The 26,585-nt window shown below is 46.0% G+C and overlaps 1 protein-coding gene across 4 annotated transcripts in view; it reads right to left on the bottom strand.

Annotated features, from left to right (window-relative positions):
* Positions 1-25,811, bottom strand: part of WBP1L (WW domain binding protein 1 like) — a 57,509-nt gene extending 31,698 nt beyond the window's left edge. The window contains exons 1-2 of one of the 4 annotated variants that reach the window (XM_080596916.1): positions 25,642-25,811; positions 17,232-17,291 (exon numbers count right to left, since the gene is read on the bottom strand). In XM_080596916.1, coding sequence (XP_080453042.1) covers positions 17,232-17,291; positions 25,642-25,728 — 147 coding nt within the window. In that variant the 5' untranslated portion in view covers positions 25,729-25,811. Of the gene's footprint in view, positions 1-9,895; positions 10,043-17,231; positions 17,292-21,272; positions 21,450-25,641 lie in introns of all 4 variants that reach the window. The other 3 variants (XM_080596919.1, XM_080596921.1, XM_080596917.1) reach the window with 3 other exon arrangements.
* Positions 25,812-26,585: the final 774 nt, after the last annotated feature.

Genomic DNA, 26,585 nt, shown 5'->3' with positions numbered 1-26,585 from the left:
TCAGCAGCTGCCTTGTTCCCAGCACGCTGCTGGATATTACGGTTCAATAATGTTACACTGCAGAGCAATATTGCATAGGTTATGCTGAGGCAAAGAAATGTCCTCAAACTGCCCTACATATGTGCAGCTAGAGCACTTTTCCACTGTTATCCCTGGACTTTACCCCCCAAAACTCTGCCGCGGCACCTACATCCCCATCGATCGGTGGGTTCTGGGTCACACACAAGCCTGGTTTTGTGGTACACAGCACTTGGTTAAACCATTGTTTTGGGACTTCTTCCTCTTAGAAAATATACGTAGATCCCTATAGGGTACTTCTGATTAGGAGCCTACCAATTAATCCCATGGGTTATGCAGTACTGGAGAGTTTTGCATGCTTTCTGTTACCTAGCAGAAAACTAAATTCATCTGAACTGCTCCGTGCTGGCAGAGGCTCGGAGCTTGTGGTTAAACCCCGGCACAAAGAGCAGGAGAAGTCTTTCCACTTGGTGTGGCCTGACTAGCGAAAAGACAGGAGGGCTAGGTCTCTTCCAAAACAAAGAGCACTAAAGATTGCGTACGTGTATCTTCGTACAACCAAAGCAAAGAATGGAAGGAAACCACAAGTTTAACTATTAAGAAAGCTCAATACCACAAGCATCTGAAAGATCACAGCACAACAGTGTTAAAGGCATCGCTTTTAAATCACTAGACAAAACACTGAGAGTGCTATCAGATCTTAACCTCTTCTGTTAGAAACTTTTTTAAACATGCAACTTCAGGGAAAAACCACTTCAGAAAGCCTCATCTTAAATACATGCTCATCTCCTCCAGCTTGAATTCCTGTGTTGTTAGGAACTCTCTGAGTGCCTGAAGAGAAGCATGAATTCTCATCTCTTTTCTAAAAGGAGGAATAAACAAAAATTGAGGAATAAACAAACCAACACAGTATATATTTAAGTACAGATTCCAGCTGTCAGTGAAACAGCAGGAAATATCAACACCTTCGAGCCTAATCTCTCCCCTGCTGTAGTACCAGTTCTGCTTTGGCTCACACCATTACAAGGAAGACAAGAAAAGCTCCCCAAAAGCACATACTTTGTTGCTCTGCCAGCCGGAGCGGAGAGGTTTTGGGATCCCCTCACACAGGAAAGCCTTCAGAAAGCATGATCTACACAAAGCAGTGAGCTCGCGGATGTAGGTTTCCAGGTACAAGCTTGGTTCATTCAAGCACACAAGGAAAAGAAAAAAAAAAAAAAAATGCCTCCCATCACCAGCTCCTTACTCAGCCATTTTCCTGGCTGTAAAACGAGGAGTGCACCAGAAAGTTGCTTGAGATTACAACAACAGGACTCTAAGCACAACTAATTGTTGTGCTTTGTGTGCCTAGCAGTACCGCCACCGGTTACCCACATATTTCCTGCAGCCGCCCCAGGACAGCCCCCGTTACGCAAAGATCAGCGGCTCGGAGGAAGCGATGCCCGCGTGTCGCGTTTCAGCATCGGCCGCGGCATTACGCAGTTTGCACTTCGCTCAAGCATTAAAAGCACTGGTGGCACCCAGAACCGCTGCCAGTTTCTAAATTTCAGCGACATACCTGCAAGCCGGGCAGCTCTGCCATTCCAAGGGCAGACACCTCGCTGTCTTGCTCCCCACCTTCACGGTATCTGCAGCATTTCTCCTTCGGTATATGGACAACGCGCGTTCCCCTTGCATGCATAAGCACGCTTTATTTAATAAAGCTCAATGCCCAATAATTACAAACTCATTTCAGCCTTATCTCAGGAAGAAACGCCGATCAGCATAACCTGCCTTTATGGGTATTATCTTATCCCAATTGCTGTAATTTCCATTAGTGGTTGTTATTCCGCTGGCAGATAACGCGAGCGCTCCCCTGGCTGCAGCGGAGCTGGGGGAGGACAGGGTGACCCGCGCTGCCGTACCTCTTTCACACATTTCCCTGCAGGAAGGTTGCAGGCTGGGGGAAAAGCAAAGGGCGAGTGGATTTCCCCCGCTGAAGTCTGGCTGCCAGGCACACATTTGCTCTAGATCAAAATACCAGTGGCCTCTTACTCTTGCAACCATTGTTTTCTTTCGAATTCTCACATAGCACAAACTAAACAACCCAGATGTATCTGTGCAAAAAAAAAAATCACAAAAAACAGCCAAACAAAAAAACTAATGGAGATTTTTCTTTTGCAGAAGAACTACAATTGCTAATTGGTACTAATTAGCAGGAGCAGAGTAATGCAAAAAATCTTGAAACAAAACCAACATTAAGTGTCAGAAGACAGTTAATTTCTTCTTCAAAGGTATGTGTCACCCTCATCACCCAGAGGGCTCGAAGACCTGTGGATGACTGTTGAGCTAAGAAACTCTAAGGCAAGGGAATCTTTTCAGTTTTTAGAATTATTCACTCCCAACACAGTATCCCTACGACAGTGTTTTTTTTTTTCCCTGAAGCAGGTAATGCGGGGAGCAGGAATTCTGAACATCTCTATTGGAAAACCAGCACCAACCTTCCTTTCCTGGAAGTGAATGAGAAAGTTCCCCAACCTATTTCACTGCAGAGACCAGACCTGCAGTGTGTAAAATCATCCGATCACTGAAAGAAACGTCTTCCAGGCAACAATACATCCCAAAGAGGCATAAAAACAACTCAGGGAGGGACAGCAACATTTGTGAGCAGGATTTAATTACAATCTGGCCATCAAACTGTCCTCCTTTCAGCACTTGTTCCTTAACACAGGCATCACACGTCAGGGCTGTTCAGAAAGAAAAGATGCAATCCCAGAGGCATCGGGCTGGAAAGCCTTCTCAATAAGTCACCCAGTCAATCAAATCGCTCTGGGAAGGGCTCGCTGCACCTAAAGCACCAATATTTGTTAATCCACAACTCAGGAGGCTGCAGTCAGCTGTGGTGCCACTGCCTCAAAAGGCAATGCCATCTCGTGCTGCACACTCTTCAAAAGTTAGGATGTTCTCCCCATTAACATTAATCCAGGCCTTTGTGCAAGACAAGGCAGCAGATCTTCTCTGCTAAAGCAATTTCTTCTTCTCCACTAAGAAGCGGACACCTGATTGCAGTCATCTTCTTAGCCTAGCTCACCTGGAAAATTGCTCCAATCCTCCCTAAACTGCTTTCAGAAGACAAAATCAGCCTTTTTTTTTTTTTTTCAAAGGCCACAGGGATTAAATCTTAGTTTTACTCTTTTCAGCCTCCAACTTAACCACTTCTCAAAAAGTGGGATCCAAAACTGCATACAGCACTTATTAGTACAGAATACTACAACAGCCCTACATAAGACACTTCTATTACTACATCATAAAATATTTGTGTTTTTTTCCAGCAGCTCTGCTCCATTTCTGATGCATCCTCCCTCTATTTGCCTTTCTCTTCACATTTCCTTACCGACTTTGGTGCCAGGCTTCACATCATTTCTCCAGGTTCTTCTCCCACCATCAAAAATACATGCAAGCCTCCAGCTTCATCTCAAGCACTTTGCATCCCAAACTGTTGGCACAGAGGTGGAACAGACCTCTCCAGGACCCTGTAACCTTTACAGATTATTCATTAGCATGTATTCCAGTCACTTAATGAACCCACTGTACTGTAATTTAATCCTGAAGATGGATCTCTACACAGCATCCCATAAGCGACAGTCCCTCAGTCAGGTTGGATTGGGAAAAATCCATTGAATCAAACAAATTAGATTTATTTTTCCCCCCATGAGGTCATTCCTGATGAAGTCCCACTGCTTATATCTCCTGTTGCCTTATAGATGCTTATAAAGTCTTCATCAATTTATTCCAATACTTACTGGAACCTGGAAGAAAGCTACTAAGTTCAGAAATGGCTGTGTCTACATCTGTAAATGCTCAGCAGTAAATTTCACGAGGCCCTAATGATTTCACATTTTTCTAGCTTTTTCTTCTGCATTTTCTTCCTTTGCTTTTGGCCCCTTTATACTTCATACTCATTTTAATTTGTGCAGGATTACGTCTTGGAGTTTGTGTGTTTTCTGGATTTCCCCACACACCCAAAGGACCAAAAGAGCAAAACCTCTCAGTCTGTACATCAGTTACTGAGTTACTGTTTGAGTTACTGTTTATCCACCTTCCTCATTAAACTCTAGATTAATACTTTCCTTTTTTTTTTCCACCTTCAACTTTTAACACCATATTTGCAGAACATTTTCTTAAGCCTTTGAGTGTTCCTCCCTAGCTGCAATACAATTGTTAGACCAAAGGTGAACTATATGATAAGTAAAGTCTTCATTGTCCCTTCTGTTTTGGAAGACTGATTTTATTAGATGGCTCTACCATCAGCAAAAAATAATGCCTATAACAATAAATATCAAGATCCCTTTGAAAAATCAGATGTTAGACTGCTTAAAATGTATACCTCATTCGTGCAATTAATTCAGCATAAACCAAGAGCATGACTACCTTTTAAAGTGTCAGCACTCAGCAGGCTATTTCCTGAAGTCTGACCTCATGCTGAGTTGAAGTCACCATAAAGAAAAATAAATGACCGTCAAAAACGTCCCCAAATTGTGAGGAAATTCGAGCAAAGTTCCACTCAAAAAATATAAAGCAATCTTTTGTAAATGCAGAAGCTCATTAGTGAAAGGGGACTTGTATCTGCCAAAGTGAGCCAGCAGCACCAGTGGCTCAGTGTGTCTACCAAGCACCAAAAGAGGCCCTTACAGATGCTTAAATGGACTCAGTTTGGAACCCCGATCAATAACAGAGGTAAATCAAGCAGCTTCGCTATCGACCAAGCACACTGGACCGGGTTTAGCTCTCTACATGCAGTTATTGCACTGCTGAAGCGTGCACTAGGAGGCTTTGGGCTGTTATTGTGCCTTACAGTCACATAGCTCTGAACGATGAGCCCCTCTGCACTTCTTCTTTCAAGGCAGGCTGAAGGAAGCGCAACCCTGCTGCTTCCTCATTAGTGTAAAGCACTGCTGCCAATTTGTCTGCAACGAGCTCTCAAACTGCCCTGAGGGATAAGAACCTCTGAAAGCTCAGCAAATGCACGGAAAATGCTCCTTCCTCGACTCCCGAGGAGCGGAAAGATGCACCTGTAGCTCCTGCAGTCTATAAATTGCATCTGCTTTGCAAGTCCTGGGGCTGCTTCCAGCAGCTCTCGCCAGATTCTCATGCAGGTCCTCCACTTCTTGTCCCTCTCATCCGGCTCAGCTGGAAGAAAACTGGATGCACACAGATGTCCCTTGTGAGTCGCATCCTCAGGTATGAGGTATGCCAACTTAAGTCAAGGGTTTGACAGAGAGCCCAGATCTCTGAAGTGTGATAACTCTGCCAGAGCCATCCTGCCAGCTCCATAAATCCCGGTATTTTGCAAATTAACAGGGCAATCTGAAATAAGATTCCTTTCTGAAGGACAAGCTGGTGTTTTATAGGTTTTGTTTTATTCCAGGGCATTGCCCTAGATGGATTAACTGCACAAGCACACGAACTGTTGATGGGCCACTACAGATGCCAAGCATTCGGTGAAGGCAGGAGATGCTAATGCCAGCTAATGACAGGACCATTTTCACAAGACAATCCCCACAGTCCTAGTTTTCATAGGGATTGTGCCTAGCACAAACCAGCCACTTTTGCACAGAAGATTTATTCTCAGGAAAAAAATTACACAGTGGGTCACCTCTCTTAGAGACCCTAGTCTCTTCAAGAAGGGTCAATATTTATTACACCCCTCCTTAAAAGAAGTCTTACCAAGAATCAGAAATGAAAGGACACCTTCCAATGGCACAGATTGAGACATTCTGTCAAGACCTGAATGCTTTTGCCATGTCTTTCACCAACGCAGCACAAGACTCAAAAGCATTACTGAAAATGAAGGTGAACGTAAATTTACCAAATTTGAGTCAGAAAGATTTTCCGAATCTTAATTGACATTTATAGCCAGCCAGCAAAATATGAAAATCTGACAACTAAAGGAAAGAGCATTACCCAATGTATTTCCCCCCACGCACGCACTTATACGCTGAGAACTGCATCAAAACTTGTTTTTGTAATAATTTCTTCATGAGACAGTTGGGCTTTAGTGATCTAGGAAGTGGTGGATAAGCCTCGAGAACTGAAAATGTTTTTGGTACGCTTTCTCATTTCTCCCCAGGGAATCTTGTGCTTCAGAGGAATATTAACGTGAAGTATTTAAAATATTTTGTGGACTGTTTATAACCTAATGACTCCAAATGTAGCCTTAAATGCCGTTCCACCACGAGTTAGCTATGTTCAGCAGTTTGAGCAGAGCAGCACAGCCTCTCAGGCAGCCCACTGCCACCACTCTCCCATTTGTTTCGTTCAAGCAGTTTCACATAACACAGTTATCTCACACCAGTATCAGTAAAACACTGCCCAGAATCAAGCCGATATAAAACCCAAGGTTGCATTGTTAACTAGTAGAGTTATTCCAAGGACTAGTATTTGGAAACGCCTGTTCACAGGTACAGCCAAAGCTGAAAAAAATGCAGCTTCAGGTCTTACTTAAACGTACCTTAACCATTAAACCCAGCATTTGCCTGGAAAACAAATTTTGAAAGAAACACTTCAATCCTTCATAAAAAAAAAAACAAAAGCAAAAATTCATATGGTTCCCACTGGGTACACTTACTATAAATCAAGGCACCTTTCTGGAAGCTCAATACGTATATGCTAAATGAAAATAAAACGTCTTTTATGGCTTCACAACCAGAATTTGAAAAGCAAGGAGCTGCAGGAGTTAAGGCTTTCATCTCAATGTTAGTTTAGCCAGTTATACATCCCGACAGCTTAAAAAAATATATATTTAAGAAGGAAAGTGTTACAATCTGTGAAGTCAATACTTGTGTTAAAAATACTCATGGAAAAATCAAGCTGTTTGCTTTCCAGAAGCCACTATTTGGTCTTTTCTACTTTTTCAAATTAGAAGAGGCCTTTGCAGAATTATAAATAAAGCACAAAGTTCCACGTGACTTTCCCATATGTAGTTTTTCAACAGCCAAGTGATTTCCCTTCTCCCATCCCCACTGTTTGCATACCACGGTGGTGTTTGCCAAGTCTCAACTTACAAATTTGGCTTCAAAATTCTCAGAACCAAGAAAATAAAGATTTTGTTAATATCCTTTGATCAGAGAGGTGCTTCATAAGAAAGGTTAAACCGTGGAGAGAAGCAAGACCAAAAAAAGAAAAGTCATATGTTTTGCCATCAATTTACAAGGGATGTCACTGTAGCAGTACAGAAGATGTGGGAAATGGTGAGAATGCCAATATTAGCTTCTCTGAGCTTTTAAGAGCAGTATATTTAGCCTTCCCACTTCTCCACGTGTTCAGGGAACACAAAATGCTCTTCACCCATTGAACAAACAAGCAGACCTAAGCCAAAAAGTCAAAAAGTTGGGTTAAGAGAGCATCTCAGTTTTATCCCACTAGGTCTGCTGGCAGACACAGTGTACAGAAGGGATTTTCCAGTCTGCTGCCTTTCTGGTTGCCTTCATTCCCACCACAATGTCTGAATATTTGAAAGCCCAATTTCCAAACAGCTCCCATGCTATGCATCACATCCAGAAGACTTGTGGAGGTGACCTGAAACCGAGCCTTCAGCTTTCTGAAGGGTAAAACATCCGGCCACATCTACAAGGAGCAACGTGGCAGGGAATTCCAAGCTGGGAGGAGGCAGCAGGCAAGGCTGAAGAGCACAAAGTGGGGCAACAGAAAGGATCACGTCCCAGAGGAATAAGCAGGGGACAAAGCACAGAACTGGCCTTCCCTTGAACAAGTAGGGCAGTCTAACAAGGAAGACAAGAAAGTCACCTGCCACCTAACATTAAGACTACCATGTTAGACAATGCCCCAAAGCAGAAGTTGGAGACACGTTCTTCCCAGGACACCAAAGTATCTCTTTTCCAGTCTGAGCTGCAGCACAACATTCATTCCTACTGACCTCACTTTTCCCCTTGGATGAGGAACACACCCAGGAGACTATCTTGATCAATGCAATCTCAGAAAGTCCTTCACCTCGTGGACGAGAGCAAATCTCACAGCATGACAGAAACCGACTCCGGGACAGCTTGAAATTCTCATGTTTTATTTAACCTATATCAAGTCTTACTAATACCTAAATACTGCTTTGACACCAGGAGTGAACAAAACACGGTGGTGGGCTGGTGACGACCTGCAGCTTTGCTTGACATGACCCCCAGTCTGCGTCGTGAAAGCCTAGCACCGAGACTCGTATTAAGACGCTGCACTCACACCAAAGGGGGGTCAAAAAGGCTGCTCAACCCTAATGAGTGAAGGTGTTCTCTGGTCCTACATACGGCCTGAAAAGCGAGAGGAAAGAGGTTCTTTGTTCTTTGCAGCCTCGTTCAGTTGTGCTTGACGCCTGCGTGCCTCCTAAGTTACGGCCACTTCCTGTTGACAGATACGTCCTTCTGCAATCTATTTCATCTGTTTTCAAAAAGACAGATAACATTTTTTAACATTAGCCATTTTTTCCTGTAAGACAAATTATGGCCTTTATGTAACACACCATCAGGACTCCAAATGACTTGTGGTCCATCTCCAAATTACACTGAACTTTATGTTTGGCACTCACTATTTTCTGTTCCTTTTGTTTTCCATCAGCAGAATAAGAATAGCATTTATCATATCAGACGCGGAGGCAGAGTCATTAACATTTGAAGATAATATTTATTATTTTACACTGTGCAAAAGGCTGGACATGTTTTTTCATGTTAGTTCAGTGTCTGCATATGTATTAAAAAGTACCAGGATTCATACCTAAGTAAAAGATCACAGGTTTCAGAATTGGACATCGCATGACTGAATGATTGGTCCATAATGAGGGAAAACAGATAAAGTCATCATCCCATTTGTGAAAACTAGCAATTGTAGATGACAACTGTATTTTTAGGGCCAATCTTCAGACAATTAGCAGAGAAAATTGGGCAACTTCCTCTAATTTATCCCCATCCTAGGCCAAGGATCAGAAAAAAAATCCTAATTAAAAAAAAAAATCAAAATAACTTTTTTTTTTTCAGTCCACAACAGCAAGGAGACTGAAAGCATAACTCACCCTAATAACTTTCTGTAAAGGGAGGATTTCATTGTTAATGATAGTAAACACCAGATTTATATTTTCCCTTGCAACTTGCCAATCTTGCCATGACTCAGAAAAAAAGTTTCCTTTGTACTTCAGTAGCTCTCCATTTTCAGTCTCCAGCAAAAAGATGGATAATAATTTATGAAGATTTCTAGCTATGCACTGTTTCGGGTTGCAATCACAGCTACAGGCCAAAAACCAGAGACTTAAGACATAGACCAAAGTTGTTTAGTGGTATTCCTTTGCTAAGCCAGAACCTTAATACTGCCTTTATTAAGCAAATCAGCATTTAAGAGAGGCAGAAAGCTCAATGCTTCTGAGATACTTGATGGTAACAGAATATTTTAAGTAGGAAATAATAAATATAATCCCATTTGTTTCTGAGATAACCAGGGAGATGGTAGCAATAAGCGGCATCAGGAATGAAAACGAATGACCTCGGAATGTCTCCCAAATTGCCAGGAAATCAGAACTACATGAACAAAGACTGGTAGCTCCCTCCCCACCCCTTGCAGGGTACACATATAAAAACTTATAAATAAGACAGACAGCACTGAAATCTCAGTCAAAAAATGCCACAGTGATAACTCAGGTTCTATGGGTGGTATTTTTTACTGTCATTAAAAATATATATTTTTTTAATCTTTTTTTTCCTCCTGTCTCCATACCTCATAAATACTTTTTGTACCTCAAAACACTGAGGAAAGTCACCATTGATTTCCCATGGCAGCAGATGCACAGGAAGCCAACTCAGATCCTAACTTCTCAACTCAGGAGCACAAAGAAAGAGAACACTTGTACCGGCCTTAACATCTCTTTTCTTCGCATCTTCAAGTCTCTGCTAACAGACTCTAACAACCAGGACACCAGAATTCATACTTCAGCATCTTCAACTTCTTTCCTGAAGGACTCCAGCTACTGACTCCTGATACGCTGCCAACCCGGTCCCTGAAACAAGCCAGAGAGCGTTCAGGAAACATTCGGGAGAAGGTTGGGAAGTAAGAAGTAGTTGCAAGCAGGTCCCAGCGTACAAGAGGTCAGGGCCCTGACCGCAGGGATTCATGAGGCTTTCTATATCCCAGTTATCCCAACAAAATTGCAAGGATTAGCCAACCTTTGAAAAATGAATCAACAAAGATGAACTGCAGAGCTGTGAGGGCCCACGCGACTGAACTATCTCAGGCCCTGCACAGTCCGGAGAGTTATCCTAAGTATTCAATTTCACCCTAAACTGAAGTCTGCATCTCCTATCTAGAAACCTGACATTAAAGGCAAGATTTAGATATGAAATTTCATACAAAGATTTTGATCTGAATTCTGGAAGAAACAAGGAAAAACCCAAGCAACCGACCAACCTTTTGGGTGAAGAGCAGCTGCCTTGAAGAATTTGAAAAGTACTTTGTCCAGAACTATTTGTTACCATCCCAAGCGCTCTCCCTGCATTTCAAAACATCTCTCTCTCAAAAAAAACATCAAAACATCTCTCTCTCCAAAATCTATTTCTTCCTGTTTTCTTCAAAGGCTGTCGCAATTCAAAAGTCATAGGAAGGCACACCAATAATACCAGACTTGACTGACGCATACTTTTTTCTGCCAAATGAAGTCTCCTTTCTGCTTTGCATCCTATGCACTGAGCCACCCACTCCTCTGGGAAGATGCTACTTTTATTTCTGCTGAAGCACTGGGAACCACACACAGATTTACAACCACATACAACCATACATAAAAATCAAACACGAATTTTTGCTATAGAAAAATCTGCTTCTAGTCCTAGCTTTCCACTTGAACCCTTAATTCTGAGTAGCAAACATTGTTTTTAGTTTAAGCAACTACACATAAATCTTGATGAAAGGTGTCAGGGGTATAAAAATATCCATTACCACCCTGGACTAGATTTGAACCGGTGACCTAATGATGTGACACTCGATAGTTCTTTAACAGGCCTGTGATCACAGAGATTCGCATCAGCAAATACTTAAATCCCAGGAGATGATACTTCCTGGGGATAAAAATGTTATATAAATGAAATCTTCAGAAATAAGAGCTTCTAGATTTGCGCAACTCCAAAAAGCAATAAAATGCAAAGAGTGGTCACCAGATTCCCATGAGCTTCTGGAAGATCCTTATATTGCGTGTATACAAGCAGACAACTTTGTGCCAAAAGTCACAACTCACAAAGCTGAGCTTTCATTACTAGACAGAGGTAGACAGAAAAAAAACAAGAAAGGCATCCCTCACGTCTTTAGAAACGCACCAAAAAATCAAGGCACGTTTTGGATCAAAATGCACAAACTACTCCACTTGGAGTCAATGATACAAAACTAATATTGGCACCATCTGTCCATCAACTATATCGTACCGGATATGCAGAGCCTGGCATCTAACATCTATCCTACCAGAACCATTCGGGCTCTTCATTTATTATTTTTAATCCACGAACCTCGCACCAGCATCCCGGAGCTGTGCCAGCAGAGGTAGGTGCAGCTCCCGGCGAGGCACGCACGTGTTTCTCACCTGGTTTCGCAGAGGCATTGGCTGAAAGCAGCAATCAAGTTTCCTCTCGAGGTGAAGCATCCTGTAATATTTTATTAGGTTGCAAAAATTTCGCTGCGGTACATCTGCTGGAGAGGCAGACCGACCGAAAGCACAATCAACGATTCCCATCAGAGGGAACATCCTGTTTAACATTTTTTAAAGTGCTGCATGGGCACAGGTGCTTCATTTCACTGGAGAGCCTCCACATAAAGAAGTTTCCCAATCAATAGCAGTATCTTCAATCTCCCTGATGAAAAATAATACTCCCCTGAATAGCCACCCGCCCCCCTCCCTGCACACGTGAGTAAACTCAGCCACAAGTGCGACCATTACTACAAAAGGCCTCTCGAGAAAAAACATCTGTACGGCTCTATGCCTGGCTGGGGGATGCGAGTCCTTCTGCTGGCTTTGTTTATAAGCTACAGATGTATTTCAGATGCCCTACACTCGCTCATTCAAGCACCCCAGACACACCAGCCAAAAGCCTTTTGCCATCCATGGGAAGACGGTCACGTTCTCGGTTTGTACCCAAGAGGCATGCAATTTAGGGTTTGCCCAGAAAAGCTGCTTATTGTTGTTAATTTTAACAATATCATACATATAATCAAAAGTTTCAAAAAAAAAGGAAAGGAAAATGTAACAAATTATAAAGACAGAAGCGATAAATCTTCCAAAAGCATCAAAAAAGATCACAGTAAAGCTTTTAAGGGTAAGGAACCTGGTTTCATAAACACACTCTCGATTAACCCTTTTGCAGCTTCAGGAAAGATACGATCTCTGCTGTTGCTGAGCACGTCTGCCAGAGCTTGCCAAGGAAAGCATGAGCAAGCAGCTTCAAAGGCAGAATGACGTACCTATGGCAGTAAACCCTAATCCTTGCTGTGGAAACCACGCAATTGAAGTTAGTCATAGAAAATGGGATTAGAAACTCTAAAACAAAACAAGGGGCCGGAGGAACTAGCAGTCGTCCCAAGATCATGTTGAAAATCTTGAGCAACTTTTAAACAGCTACTCTCAGGGACGATGAAGAGAATAAGACTAAGACTAACATCTCTCACAGGAAACCTTCAGTGGATGGGGATAAGGACCAGGTCGGCCTAAAACCTTACACATCAGTCCTGCATGGATGCATGGCAAGGAGCGGAGCTGCCAGCGAACAACCCTACTGCCTCCTCCAGGAATTCAAGGGCATGGACCCCTAGCAAAAAGCCTATGTGACTTGCCCATACAAAACATGGCAAGGATCAAAGCAGCTGGTGCTTTGTAGATCAGAGCGGTGACCCACACACCGCGTGCAGGGACAGAGGATCAGTTTTGGAAGCTATCTGGGAAGTACAGCAATCTTCTTTCCACGGTTCATAATGTTGTGCAGATACACATGTCCAAAAATGCTGCAATTGCTCAAGTGACCATTTTGGTAGCACCCTACAGAGCACAAGGCAGTAATGCAGAAGTTGGGATTTCTGAGGCAATCCTCCAAGGAGACACAGTCAACGTGACTTTCAGAAGCTCCCCATGTTTCTCGCACGCTAACATCCTGGACAACAATGCTGGATATTTTCCAAAGACCAGACCTAACTCAAATTACAAGTTTACACAGCCCACGTGAAATTCAGGTTTTGAAGAACGTGTGTTTTCATTTTAGGATAAGCTGATTTTCTAACTCAAGACAATCTTTGAAAAATAAACTGCGTCTGCACATGGGGTCAGGATGAGATCCTAAAACAACTGTTTGTTTGAAGGAGCTTCCCTGGCCCTCTCACTATCAGAGAAGCTTCATTTGCAAGTACCAAGTATTCAATTCCTGATCATTTCAGTAGAGAAAATTAAGAGAACACGAAGACTTGCATCAGGAAAAGGAAGGCAGGAGAAGGAACAAAGACGACCAAGGAGAGAAAATAATACCGTGAGAAAAAAAAAAAAAGGAAAGAAAAAAAGGCAGACTGTCATGATCGAAGTGTTGATGAAATCTGCTCCTGGTCGATATGGAATGTGGCCATAAGGTACCAGCCGATAGTCTGATGACAGAGGGCATATTCTCCCTTTGATCATTCTCCAGTGTCACTGGAAATCCACCGGGGCTTGAAGAGGCATCAGGTCTTTGAGAGATGAGTATCTAACCTAGCACGCAGACCATGAATGGAAGTACAAGTGTTTCTTCCCCTCCTCCCAGGACTATCACTTGCATTTAATGGAGTCTGAGTGGTCGGATTTCAGCGAGCTCCCCCACTTTCTGCCCAGACATCAGGCTCCTTTTTCCTTTAGAAAGGCCTCAGTGAGATCCCTGTCACCAAAATGGAAAGGAAACAGGAAAATATCCTAGGTGCCACAGCTTACACGCAGGTCCTCATGCTGCACAAATTCACGGCGAGAGCAGAATGGCTGCGTTATCTTCTATTTATCGCTGACATTTCCATGCAAGTCTTTTCTCCTTTGCACCCTAGCAGATTCCAGCAGATCCCCGCAGAAGAGTGACCTTGCAGCAACGAGAAACCATATAACAATACCAGGTAGTACCCAAATCCAAGGTCGTAGCAGTTTCAAGTAAGGCATATACGAGCGGAGAAGACTGGGAGCTGCTTATCTGGAGTCCCTGCAGGGAAAGGGCAAAGGCACTTGAGGACCACCCTACAGAAACCTCAAAGGTTTCAAACCAGACCTGCACACGGACCCAGAGAAACTACAGGAATTCTGCTTCCACCAGCTGCAGGATCCTGATCAAAGGGCAGAGACTCTTCCCTATACTTGGTCAAAAAATTGAAAGAAAATGAAGTTAGAGCATTTCACACTCAGTCTCCTGAAAGATGAAAGCAAAGAGGGGATTTTTTTTAAGTACTTGCTTAGAAGTTCAAAAAAAAAAAAAGTCCTCTTAGCTTTCTTTCTGTGTTTAGGCAGAGACTTTTGTATTTCCAGTGTTGCGAAATAGAAGAAAACAAATCTACTTTGCCTACACAGCAGTGCCAACCAGGAAAAAAAAAAGCCACAAAAGCTTGTATAAATACATGCATGTCCCTAAAACAGATGCACCTATCAAAGCACTGTTTAAAGTTGTTTCAAGTTGGGAGCCTACCTGAACCTTGTGTTTGCTGTTAAGAACAATTTTATTCAAAGTAATAACCAGAATTGAAACCAAGTAAGAAATAATGAACTTGGTTTTAATTGGTTTCAAGAAACGCAATTTGCAAACGCTCCCCATAGCCAGCTATTGAATACACGAGTTGACAGAGCCCAGAAGGCACTGTGATGAGTGACTTAAGTGGAGGCACCCTACACCCACCAGCATTCCTGCTGAATGAATGTGAAATCTGCAAGAATTGCTTTTATTTATCTTACTAGAAGCGTTTCTTGGAAGGTCTGGAAAAATTTATTTCAGATGGATTTTTCAGCTGAGAACAAAGTTGCATTTATTATAATTACGCACTCTCCGATGTGGCCGGCCTTGCTGAGAAAGAACATTAAATTCAGCTGCACACAAACTCACGGAAGTGACCTTTTGAATGAAAATGCTGCAACAAGAGACTTGTAGAGCATTCTCACTAAATAATACCCTACTGTCTGCAGCTTGCAGATTAGTGCTCAGACCACTGATTTCAGCTGCTACTTACACAGGCACAAGTCCACACGAGGTCAATCAGCTGAGAATAAATCATGTTTGCTGTAGACTACAATATGGAGAACTGTACTTTGGAAACTTACTCAGTCTCTGGTCCAGTTCAGTTTTCTGAACTTTTATTAAGCATCATGCAACAGCATAACCTTGCAAGGCACTTGAAAGAGGTCTCTTCTGCAGGACACCCACTATCTAATTTAAATAAGAGGATCAAAGGTGTTATTGACACACATAGCACTACCTCTCACTTTGATGAGAGCAATGAATGCAAGGAGGAACACCCACCACCCAGGCAGAATTACCCTGCTTGCTCTTTTCAGAAGGACAGGAGGGTTATCTGAAAGCCCAAGCAGGTGAGGATGGAGGCACGTTAGCCCTAAAGAACTAGGAAGTCAACCTAGCAGGTTTGTTTCATCACCTAAGTGAAAGGAGAAATGTGAAATGGCAAGCAGTGCTTGTTTGGACACGGAGAATGTGTTTCTGGTGTGCAAATATAAAGCATCCTCCTTAAATACAGCAGATCGTCTTACTCTTCAAAGAAAGGTTGGGCATTATGAAACATAACCCATCCTCTGAAGAACGTGAAGCAGATGTCTGAGCCTTCGCAGCAGCTGGGTTGCTGGGCAGTCAAATTCCCTGCTGCCAAAGAAAGCAAGGCAAGCCTGCGTGCTGACATCCACATCTCAGGGGCATTTGGAAGCCGCTCTGCCTGCCTGGCCCAAAACCATCATACAAGGACAGGACCAGCTGGCAGCCAGCTCTGGGCTCCCTTTCCCCTTCCCTCTCCACGGTACGTACGGCAGGCTCTCGTGGTTCATGGCCATCGGAAGATTGTTGGTTCGTGGTTCACGGGGCTAGAAAAGAAGCTGTCCTGTTCCGAGCATCTGTGAATTTTTCAAGCCAAAATGCACCATCAAAACAGTCTGTGTTAGTCTTGCAGCAAGCTCTCGTTTCACAGCTCTGCTCACTGAACCTGCTGGTTTAGTCTCGAGTTTGCGTTTCTCTGTGCTGTTGCCTCCAAGGGGGAATACAATACATCGAATTCAACTTCCTGACCACAGAACCAATTAACCAGGAATTGCAAAGCAAGAAAAGCTTTTGCTTGGAATATTCGTTCTCTGTGCTGCAGCAAACACAGCACGTGCCATTTGTGAGGTGCACAAAAGCTTGACCCTCGTGTGTCTTCGCATGTTGATTATTTACAGTAATGCCTCCCAGACAAATGGAAGAACAGGCCCCACTCAAGCACGGCAGAAGCCAAGAACCATAAAACCGTGTCTGAACAATTAGGTAAAGTTTGACCATACTACTTGAGGCTATTGAAAACCTCTAGACCGAAACCTTGCAGAAGAAAACTAGGAGTTTCTTCGTTAACAATTAATAATTTAAACCTGAAAACTCCCCATCTAGGCCTCCAGCTGAAGAGGAAAACTATGCACTATGTATACACCAGATAACACAAAATTTCCTTGTATTTTGACACACAAAAAAACCGCACAGCTCATAGTATATTCACCATCTAAAATGATGACATTAAGACGAAAAATATGAAATTGTTTGCTTAATATTAAATGATAAGCCAGGATCAGCATTGAAGAGTTCTTGCAAAAAGCAGCAGCGTACCAAAGAAAGGACATGGAAGCACACCGTGGCTTTTAAAAATCATTATTTTTTGATAATATTTCAAAATTCACCATCAAAAAAACCCTGCCAGCAGCTAAACCCAAGGCATTTTCTTAAAAAAAAATAATAATAATCAATTTTTCCCCTCATCTTCCCCCTTCCCACTAAACCACCGAGACACTTCATTGTCAAGAGCTCTCACCACCAGCAAACATGTAAAATGCCTGCTGTTGGGGCAGGAGAAAGACGAAAAGCACAGCGTAAGACCCATAAGTGAACGAGTTAATGGGTTGAACTTGGAAAAAGCGGTATTATTAAAGCCTATTTCTTTCATTAAGGATGTTAGTTGAAAGTATAAACAAGCTTTACCTTGCACCCCGTCCCGCAGGAAAGGGAAGTGCCTTCAGAAGAGCTGTTGGCAGGCAGTGCCTGTGTGAGAGAAGAACTAGTGATAAGAAGAGCTCTCACAGCAAGGGTACAAACAAACAAAATTTAGGGTCATTCATTCAAGAGTCTGTCCCAACTTTTAAAATGCCTTAAGAGCTTACGGTTTCCTACGAAGAGCAATGAAACTATGAGGAGCAAAATCACTCCAGACTTCCCTGAATTCATCTTTTAATGCAAGGATGGTCCTCGGACTTGGCCAAGGGACAGGCCTAGGGGCACGGAACAGGTCAGAGAAGAAAACTCCCTACTCGTTTCCACAGCCTAACCATTCTCCGGTGGTTTAGTACGATCACATGCTCTGGGAAGACCTGGGAAGGACAGGGATACAAGGACAGAGCACAACAGCAAGAAAATCTGTAAAATAACAAGCCACAAACACGAGAGATTTAACAATCAAGCAGATGAGATGTAAAAGATTCCTAGCGGATGCTCCTTTTCCCTACAAAAGAGGAACAGAACAATGAGACAGAAAAAACAATACAGCCAAAAAAGGAGAAATAAATTAGGAGATAACTCTTGTTTTTGACACTGCAATTTAAGACAGGCTTTGTCTGAGTCCAAGTGCTAAGTGTCAGTAAACGGAGACAATCAGCAGTGACAGATGTCTGCAAGCCTGTTTTATCTAAGCTTCAGATCACAGGAGGCTGGAGAGTCGAATGAAAGCTGTTTGTGAAGTTTGCTTCTTCTACAGAGACAGAAGTCAAAATGACAAGGTAATTTGAAGACAACACAATGCACACGCAACCCTCCTCCTCCTCTTCAGCCTTCGCTGTTTGAAAAGCGGTCTGCGGCCCAACAAACGAGACAACCGGTGACAAAAGGACCAATTCATCACACAGAGACCCAGACATGAGTCATAACCTTCACACACAGTCAGGTAGCTGCATTAAATGCTTTCCAAGCACAGAGCAAAGGTCCTTCTGATTGTATCTGAAGAAAAGACTTTCCTCCCCACAAGAAGAGGGGGGCACTTTTGGGAGCTTTCCCCATGCGATTACAGCGATTGATCCACAGGAGGGGATGAAAGCAGCTCAACGCCACGGCCTTGAAGATACTGCAGTCTTAGAAGTTTTGCCCAGTCTCTACAATACCCCCGTATAATGCCCACCGCCCCTTCCAGCCCTTCCCCTGGGGATGCTGCCAGCCAGTGTTTAACCCTCTCATTCCACACTGGTCACTCCCAATTCCTATTTCAGCCAGCTGGGACTGATTTGCTGCCCCCAGCTAGTGCAAATACTGTCCCCAAGACCCTTTTCGAGACCCTTTTATGCAAGGTAACAGCCTGAACTTCCACTGGAGGCAGAAGACATGCGGCTCCTGCGGCTGCCTGTTGGCCATCACTGGCCACCTGGGATTTAAAGAGGATCCCACATCGGGAAAAAGTTTCTTTTTAAAACATGCAACTACCAAAGTGGCATTAACAAGTAAGCACTTACTACAAAGAGTCAGGACACAAGTGAAAAGCACAAATCGGTTCTGCTTATTAAAAAGCCTCTGCAACGTCTGCTGGCATGCCATGAACGTGTGAGTTTCCTCCTGCTTCCAACAGGCAATGCTTGACACCTCTCACGCAGGGAAAGCTCAAGATGGATGGCGAGATTCCTGGCAAAACACACTCTTCATAACCGTCTCTACAGCTTATCAGCCTCTTCCCCTTCAATTTGTTGTTCAGCCAGCAGGAGACAAAAAAAGAAAAATTAAAGCAGCTCTGTAACCACTGGAGCTCCGTAAAGCCGACCTCCCATCAGTTTGTTCCACAAGGCTGATTGACTTTGCAGCCTAGCCAACTGTGAGCACTGACTGAAGCTTTTCCAGAAGCCAGAGCATATATCAAGCCAGTCAATCACCATTTCCCAAATTTCCTAGTGCTTAATAAGCTAGCAAGGGTAGCTTCTCACTCAGTGATGACTCCCTGTTTTCTTAAGATCTCTTTGGGTCTGCCTGTTTTCAGAAGTTCTGTAGAAATCTTAGGCATCTTTGAGGTCTCTTTGTATCAGATTCAGTTGGACAACGGCTTCAAAATTAATTAATAGGGAGGCAGATACTGATGACTGCATGACCTCCTTCTGTGAACTTGTCTTTGCATCAACAGAATCCACTGTTTGCCTGGGTAAAGTCACTCGCCACCCCACAACAGGACTTTGGCAAATCGGTATTTTGACAGGCGCCCCTAGCCTCGAGTAAAGCCAAGACTCAGTTTTTGCTTTTGATCACGATCCCTCCCAGACTGCAAAAAAATAAAATAAAATTGACCTCTGCTCTTGAGTTGCCTCTGAAATTCCCATCAATGTCTTGTGCACACCAGAACTAGAGATGAAATAAAAACACATCACCACTAGGAGCAATGAACTTCCACCTCATAGTAACGCAGAAGATTAAAGAGGAAAGAAGAAGGGAGAATCCTTTCCTTTTCTGCTAGCGGCTCTTTCACCTCTTTAAGCAAACTCCTTCCTCTGCTTGTCCTAAGGACTGCACTCAGGACCCTGAGGTCCCGAGCCCCATGAGGAAAGGGTTTCTTCTGTTCTTGTTCCCTAAACCGACCACCCTATGGCTTGTATGTACTGGTAGCTGCTCATCATACCCACCGAATCCTTTGCAGCCCATTATCAGCAAGAGGTCAGCAGCATTTTAAATGGCAGAAGCTCTTTTCCCCAACACACTGGTGAGTTCTTCTGTGCTTACGTGGTTACTTGCTAGCACGCTGCCAGCGCACCGTCAATGGCTGGATTTGCTGTATAACGTGCTGGCACAGAAGTAGTTGGGAAGAAGGAAGAGTCAGGAAACTGCATCTAAATCTCCTATCTCAAAAAAAAAAACAGGACAGAAGGGTGACGTTAAGTGAAAGGAAACAGCAGCACGCTCCTTTGTGCACACCACCATCGTTGAAAGGACAAGGGCATGTCAGACATCCTATTTTCTCTTGCTGGTTTGGAGTCAACTCAGGTGATGACGTTAAGTTTGCAGACCTTCTCCTGCAAACAAGCAACACCCCAAGCTGCCTCTGCACAAAATAAAATCTCCCCTCTCTCTGTGCAGGCTGCATTAAACTGTTTGGCCTGCTGCATCAGCCTGTGAGCTGCACACATCGCCACACCTTGCACCCAGCAAGCTCCTTCCTGCACAGTGCTCTGTGACAGCTTCACAAGGCATTGCAGGGACTACGGGGTCACCTAAAAATAATACTGGGGGCAGTGGTCCCGCTGGTAATCACGTTGTCAGAAGAGAATGAAGTTCCTCCTTATCCCAGCAGGTAAATGGCAAATCACTGCAGCACCTTGAGCCTTCCTTTGCAGTCAAACAAAATTATGCAAAAGCACGGAAAAGCATCATTTGTGACAGCCACACCAATCGCTCCTTGTCACAGGCAAAGCACGGGTCTGCAATTCCTGCTCAGCAAGCCTGTTCTCCCCAAGCCAGCTGTTATTTCAGGCGTGTGCTACGCGTACTGTTCACAGGCCACGCGAGAATTCAGCTCTCAGAGCTCCACTGCCGCAGCACCCTAGTGTCGGCATCTCAAAGCCCATCTTGCCAGCCATGGGTTTTGTAATCACACAAAAGGGGGATGGAGGGACCTGTGTCCCCCACCAGCACCTCTCCGTGAAGTCATCCAGAGGCACCGTCCAACGCTCCGCGCTCAATTCCTTCCAGCTCAGAAGCAAGGACCAAAACCTTGCAAGCAGGACGCCTGCAACGAGCGTCTCTGCCCTGCCATGACTAACGGTCCTGCTGAGATCGTCTGCCACCGGCCCTGACTCAAAGACTGCTTTGGGGACATCCTTTCCCCTGTGTTACAAAAACAGGGACCCAACCCTGTCAGGAGCAGCTCGCCCAGACGCCTTGGATTAGCGAGCCCACTGAGACAAACGCAGGACAGGAACATGTCCAGCCATAAGGTCACCAGCTAAATGCATTAAAAAATTGAGGAGATTCTTATGCAGCTAACCAGAAAGGGCAAATTCTTACCTTGTGCCCCGTAAAACAGGGCAGTGCAGATTAGAGGGACACCCCCAAACTTGCACGTTGTCAGGAGGCAGAACAAAAGGCCACTGTAGCTCTGCGTTAGCGAGGCTCCAGGATGCGCTCGGCAAGGACGGGTTTGCACAGGCACAGCCACGACCAAAGGGCACAGCACAGACACCGCTGGGTGGAGAACGAGGCCAGACGATCAGCCCATCACTAGCTTTTTGCTATAAGCTAAGGACTACCCAATCCTGCCAGCCCTCCAGATATGACTCAAAAAAAGGCAAAAAGAAAGAGTGAGCATTCTGCATTTACTAAATACAGATTGCGAGGAAACACGGACTGTCACCCACGTACCTGTTAATTCCCTTCTAACACCACAGAGAGACAGAAGTCAGCTTCAGCACCGCGTTGGTTTAATACAGAAGAGCAGTTTCCAGCTTTACCAGCAGAAGAGCAGCGACCGCTGAGGACAGCGTCCCTTGGAACCCAAGGGGATGCCATCTGCTGGACGCTGCCGCTAACCAGGCGGGGTGACCCGGCCCGACCCTGCCTCGCCGAGAGGGTGGAAAAATCCCCTGGCAGAGGAAACTTTCCAAGTTCCCCCACAGCGCAGCACAGCTCCACAGAAGCTGCCCGAGTTTATTCTGCAGGGGTTGTTAGGTTTTTGTTACTTAGCGTTTGGAGGGTGGCGAGGAAATTCTCGGAGTGGCGATTACAGGACCCAGGCGCGGAGTGGCTTCAGCCACCCCGAAGAAAATTGCCACACTCGTACCCAGGAGGCACCGGACACTTTCAGACCAGGCTTTTTTCCCCATCTGCTGCACAGCTGCAAGGAGAAATTCCTACAGCGTTGTGCGCAATTGTGAGGGCAATTCACTAGTGGAAGAATTTTAATCAGTGGGAAAGCGTGCTCTGCAGATGAGACACTGGAGTTCACGGTGGTATAATCATCGTGGTACGAGCAGTCCTTAATCCAATCTGCACAGTTATCCCGAGGTTCTGCTCCGAACAAGTACAGGACGTACTTTGATCTCTGCTGCCTCCTGCCAAAACCGTGGAAATCGGCAAGCCAAAACCCAAGAATCCCAACGATACCATGGCAGACCGAATGCAAGCCTATGGCTGTACAAGCAGCTCTCCTCCTGAAGGACCCACGGCGTTTCAGGAAGCACGGGAGTGCAGCTGCAACTACCTACCTACACCTTAATCAGAAAAAAAAGGCTTGTATTTAGAGATGAGCCTAAGATGTGGGTGACTGTAACTCCACTGCTCACAGACTACCTGAAGTGATGCTCTCAAGGGCAGCCGCGCTCTCGGACGAAGCAGCACGGTAACCCCGTGTCAGTGCCATCGGAGGTGGGGTGACAGCGAGAGCACAGCCCTGAGCAGGAACACCGCGACGGCCACGCCAAGTCCTTCCCCAAAGCACGGATCCGTCCCCTCTGTCGCCAGCGATGAATCATCCCTCAAGTCGCAGCACTTGGAGCAAACTCTTTAATTTGGGATGAAATGGGCCTTTAAGAAGAGCTTGCTTCCATCAGCTTTTGGCTCAGAACCACCTTATTAGAGAAGGACGAATTCCTCGGACTCGTCACATAGTTAGCATTCACTTAAATCTCTTGTTTTTAAAGAAAACAACAGTAGAGAAAACTATGTGATAATTAAGCTGCTTGCAGTGGGAAGCAGGCAGACAGTTAAGGCAGGCAAATAACCTTTGGTCTGCCCTGTGGAGACATACTACAATAGGATTATGATTAATGTTAAAAGTTTTTCATTACAAAAATTAATCAAGCTTGTTTTTAAAAGATATTAGTTTCTTACTTCCTCTCTTCCTCAAGCTGAGAGGACAGCACACAGCTCAGGTGTGCAGTTAAGGCAACAAGAGTGGAGTCATAAATGAACCCGGAGAGGTTTCTTCTTCCTGCGACACTTACCCTGACTTTATTTTTGTTATATAATTGCAGCATATCTTCCCTAATCTACATAGAGGTGCTTCAACGTCTGTTAACAGAGTTTTGTGCTCTCATTACAAATGCAATTGCACCGAACAGTCACGGACACAGTTACAGCTTTAACTTGGACTCGGGATGGTGCTGAGCTAATTATTTTCATTCTCCTCCATCCGCCACCTGAAACAAGTCTTAATTAAAAGAAAGGTCTTTTAAGATCCGAGACAGCCTGGACTTATTTTAACCTGCAAAATCAGACCCTCTCGCACAGTACAGCATGTTCTCGGGAATGTTTGTTCAGTGCGGCTAGGCAGCACAGCTCCACCTCCCGAATTATTTAGAGGACACACTTCCTGCAGCACCTCCCAGCCTCAGACCACCAGGTCTGCAGGACAGGATTTAGAGGTGAGGCACAGACCCCGAACAACACGCCCTCCCCAGAAGAAGCAAGCAGGGCATGGCGAGTGTCTGAAACGTGCATGGAAGCAGGCAGCAATCACGAGAGGCAGCACGGGCAGAGGACGAGAGCCAAACACTGCCAGGGGTTCAGCTAAAAAAGCAGGAACCCTTGGCGCAGAGACCTTCCAAGTCCAGCACCGCCCCATCTCCCCAAGCCCATCAGCTCCAAGGAAATCATACTCTGAGGCAACACGAAAGCAGACCAAGTTTTCCTATGCGCTCATTTTCAAGATCCTACATTACCGCTGTCTTTTTTGAGTGGGTTGCTGTCAATCTGTAGCATGCTGCGAGATAATATCAGCCTTTTGACAGACAGAGTCTACATTAAGATCTAAAATAAACCGCGTGAGTTTTATATAGACAAACTACGAAAAGAAAATGAGTAAAAGACGCATCCGCATCTAAGCGCTCTAAAGAAAACACAGGCTGCCAAAGCTCTTCTCCCCCACCATCATGTACTGTACCACCCAAGACTTGCTATTTTAGGATTATTTTCCGGTGCACTGATTGGAGAGGGTATCTACAAGTCATCCACGCAACTATTCCACAAGCAAGCTTACTGTATGAATGCTTCTCATTCCTCCTGCTTTTTCTCATCCTCCTTCTCTACCTCCTATTCCTTTCCTCCACCTGGTCCTTGACTAATGTATATAGGCTGTACAGGCCAGGGAGCTTCTTTATTCAGTCTTCAAAGCAGGTATAGTATTTTAATTGGCATGTATAGGGTTGAACTTTCACAGCTTTTGTACAGGCGATCCTACCACTAGACCACCGCTCACAGCTGGAACGCCACAACACCACTCGCTTATATTCATTTAGTTTATGTACCTCAGCCTGATGACGAAATGAAGCAAACACTAAGACTTCCACCAGTCTGAGGCAGTGGAGACAACACGAAAAACAGTCTTGCACCTGGCTCCCTAGGGCAGCAATGGCTCAATCATAGCCTCAGTGCAACCAAAGGGAATTTGGGATGGCACTACCAACACTACCAAGCCGATAAAGTCCATCTGTTGCTTTCAGTACGCTGAAAAGAAGAAGGAAACTTAAAGGGGTGGTGACATCTGTAGCCATCAACAAACTCCTCACCTCCACCTGCTGCAGGAGCATCAGGAAGCTTCTCTACGGATGCCTTCCCGAAGGGATGCTCCATACCTGCATCCCCATGACATTAAACACCGTACGACCCACAGCACCCGTGACCTACAGTCACGGATCAGCATCCCACGGCTCAGACCTTCAACAAACGCAAAATTCAATTTGCAGCTCCTAAGTCAGCCACCGCAGCAGGTCAGAAGCCATCATACTCAACCTATGATGTACAGGGGGTACAAAAGACACCGGGACTGCGCAGAAAACAAGCTCCTGGCCACGCACGGGACACTCGGCCTAGAAGAGCCATCTCCAAGTGACACCGGGCGCACGCAGCCAGGCGAGGAAGGACAGCAGGCTCCTGCACTGGGTGCAGCCAGGGCACAGGGCAGGGATGACAGGGAGCAAGTTAACGTCATGGGACCCTTCCCAGGCACAAATTAACTCCTGGGGATCCTTCCCAGTCACAAATTGACTTCTGGGGACCCTTCCCAGACACAAACTGACTTCTGGGGACCCTTCCCAGGCACAAATTGACTCCTTGGGACCCTTCCCAGGCACAAATTGACTCCTTGGGACCCTCCCCGGGCACCAAGGAACCGTGCTGGCTGCTCCCCCGGCTCACTCACGCTCCCCCCGCAGCGGCCCCAGCCCCCTACCCCAGGACCCCTGCCCCAGGACCCCCCCCCAGCCCCCCCCTCGGGCCCCCTGCCTCCCCAGCACACCCGGGCACTGCCGCCCGCGGCTCCCGAGCCCCTCCCGGTGCTCCCAGCCCCCGGCCCCTCACCGGGGGGCACCGTGCGGGGAACAGCAGCCCCCAGCCCGCCCCCCCCCGGTCACGGCGTGGCCCCCCCGGGGCTGCCCCCTACCTGTGCGGGCTCCACGCTGGCCGGCAGCCCCCGGGGCAGGGCCTGGAAGAGCAGCAGGGCCATGGCGGCGCGGAGCCTCCCCGCCATCCCCCCCACCCCCCGCCTACCCCCGGCCCGACTGCGGCCCGGGACGGCAGCGCAGGGGGCACCCCCCTCCCCGGCCCCGGCCCCGCCCCGCCCAAGCCGGTCGCTGATTGGGTGGGAGGAGAGAGGCGCGGGAGGGTATTGGGGAAGGGAGGTGTCACTCAGAGGGGCAACGGGAGGGGAGGGGTCTGAGAGCTGGGAGCTGCCATCTTGAGTGTGGCGCGGAGGGGAGGGAATGGGGGGGTGGTGCCGCGGGCGCCATGGTGTGAGTGGCGGAACTGAAGGGAGAGGGGTGAGGGGGATGCGCCTTGGCCCTGCGCCCTAACGTGACACCCTGAGGTGCTCCCTGGCACCCCGGGGCGCTCGTCCCCATCCACCGGCCCTGTCCTGCCGTGCCCAGTCCTTGTCTGGCCTCCTCCACGTAACACACACACACAGCCCCAAAGCCAAGCAGCCCATTAGAGCCTGGGGCTCACCGGGCGATGCGTGTGGGGACGGGGCTAAAATGGCCCCAGCAGCGCTGGGGTGGAGGTGAAGCGCCCCAAAGGCGGGGCGTGTGCTGCTACAACCCACAGGCAGTAGCAAACAAACCTCGGGCCAGGGCCTGAGGATGAGGCAGTGAAGCACGGGGCAGTTTGTTCACCATCGTGCCACCTCAGCGGGGAAGCCACGGCCGTCCCCCAGCCCTTCAAGCCACCTTCCAGCAGTGCCCAAGCGTTGTGCGTGGGACTGAGCCGGCCGGGGCTGGGCAGAAATCCCTTATCCCCCAAAATCCAGCAGCAGGGGTGAGAGCTATTGGCAATTACCAACCCCTGGAAGAGGCGGCTGCAGGGAGCCACCCTGGGAGAAGAGAGGCGTGA

Source organism: Anser brachyrhynchus (genome assembly GCF_964034855.1).
Source record: "Anser brachyrhynchus genome assembly, chromosome: 6".
In the NCBI taxonomy this organism is placed as follows: Eukaryota; Metazoa; Chordata; class Aves; order Anseriformes; family Anatidae; genus Anser; species Anser brachyrhynchus.
Note: the sequence above shows the minus strand (reverse complement) of the source record. Positions and strands in the feature narration are given on the sequence as shown.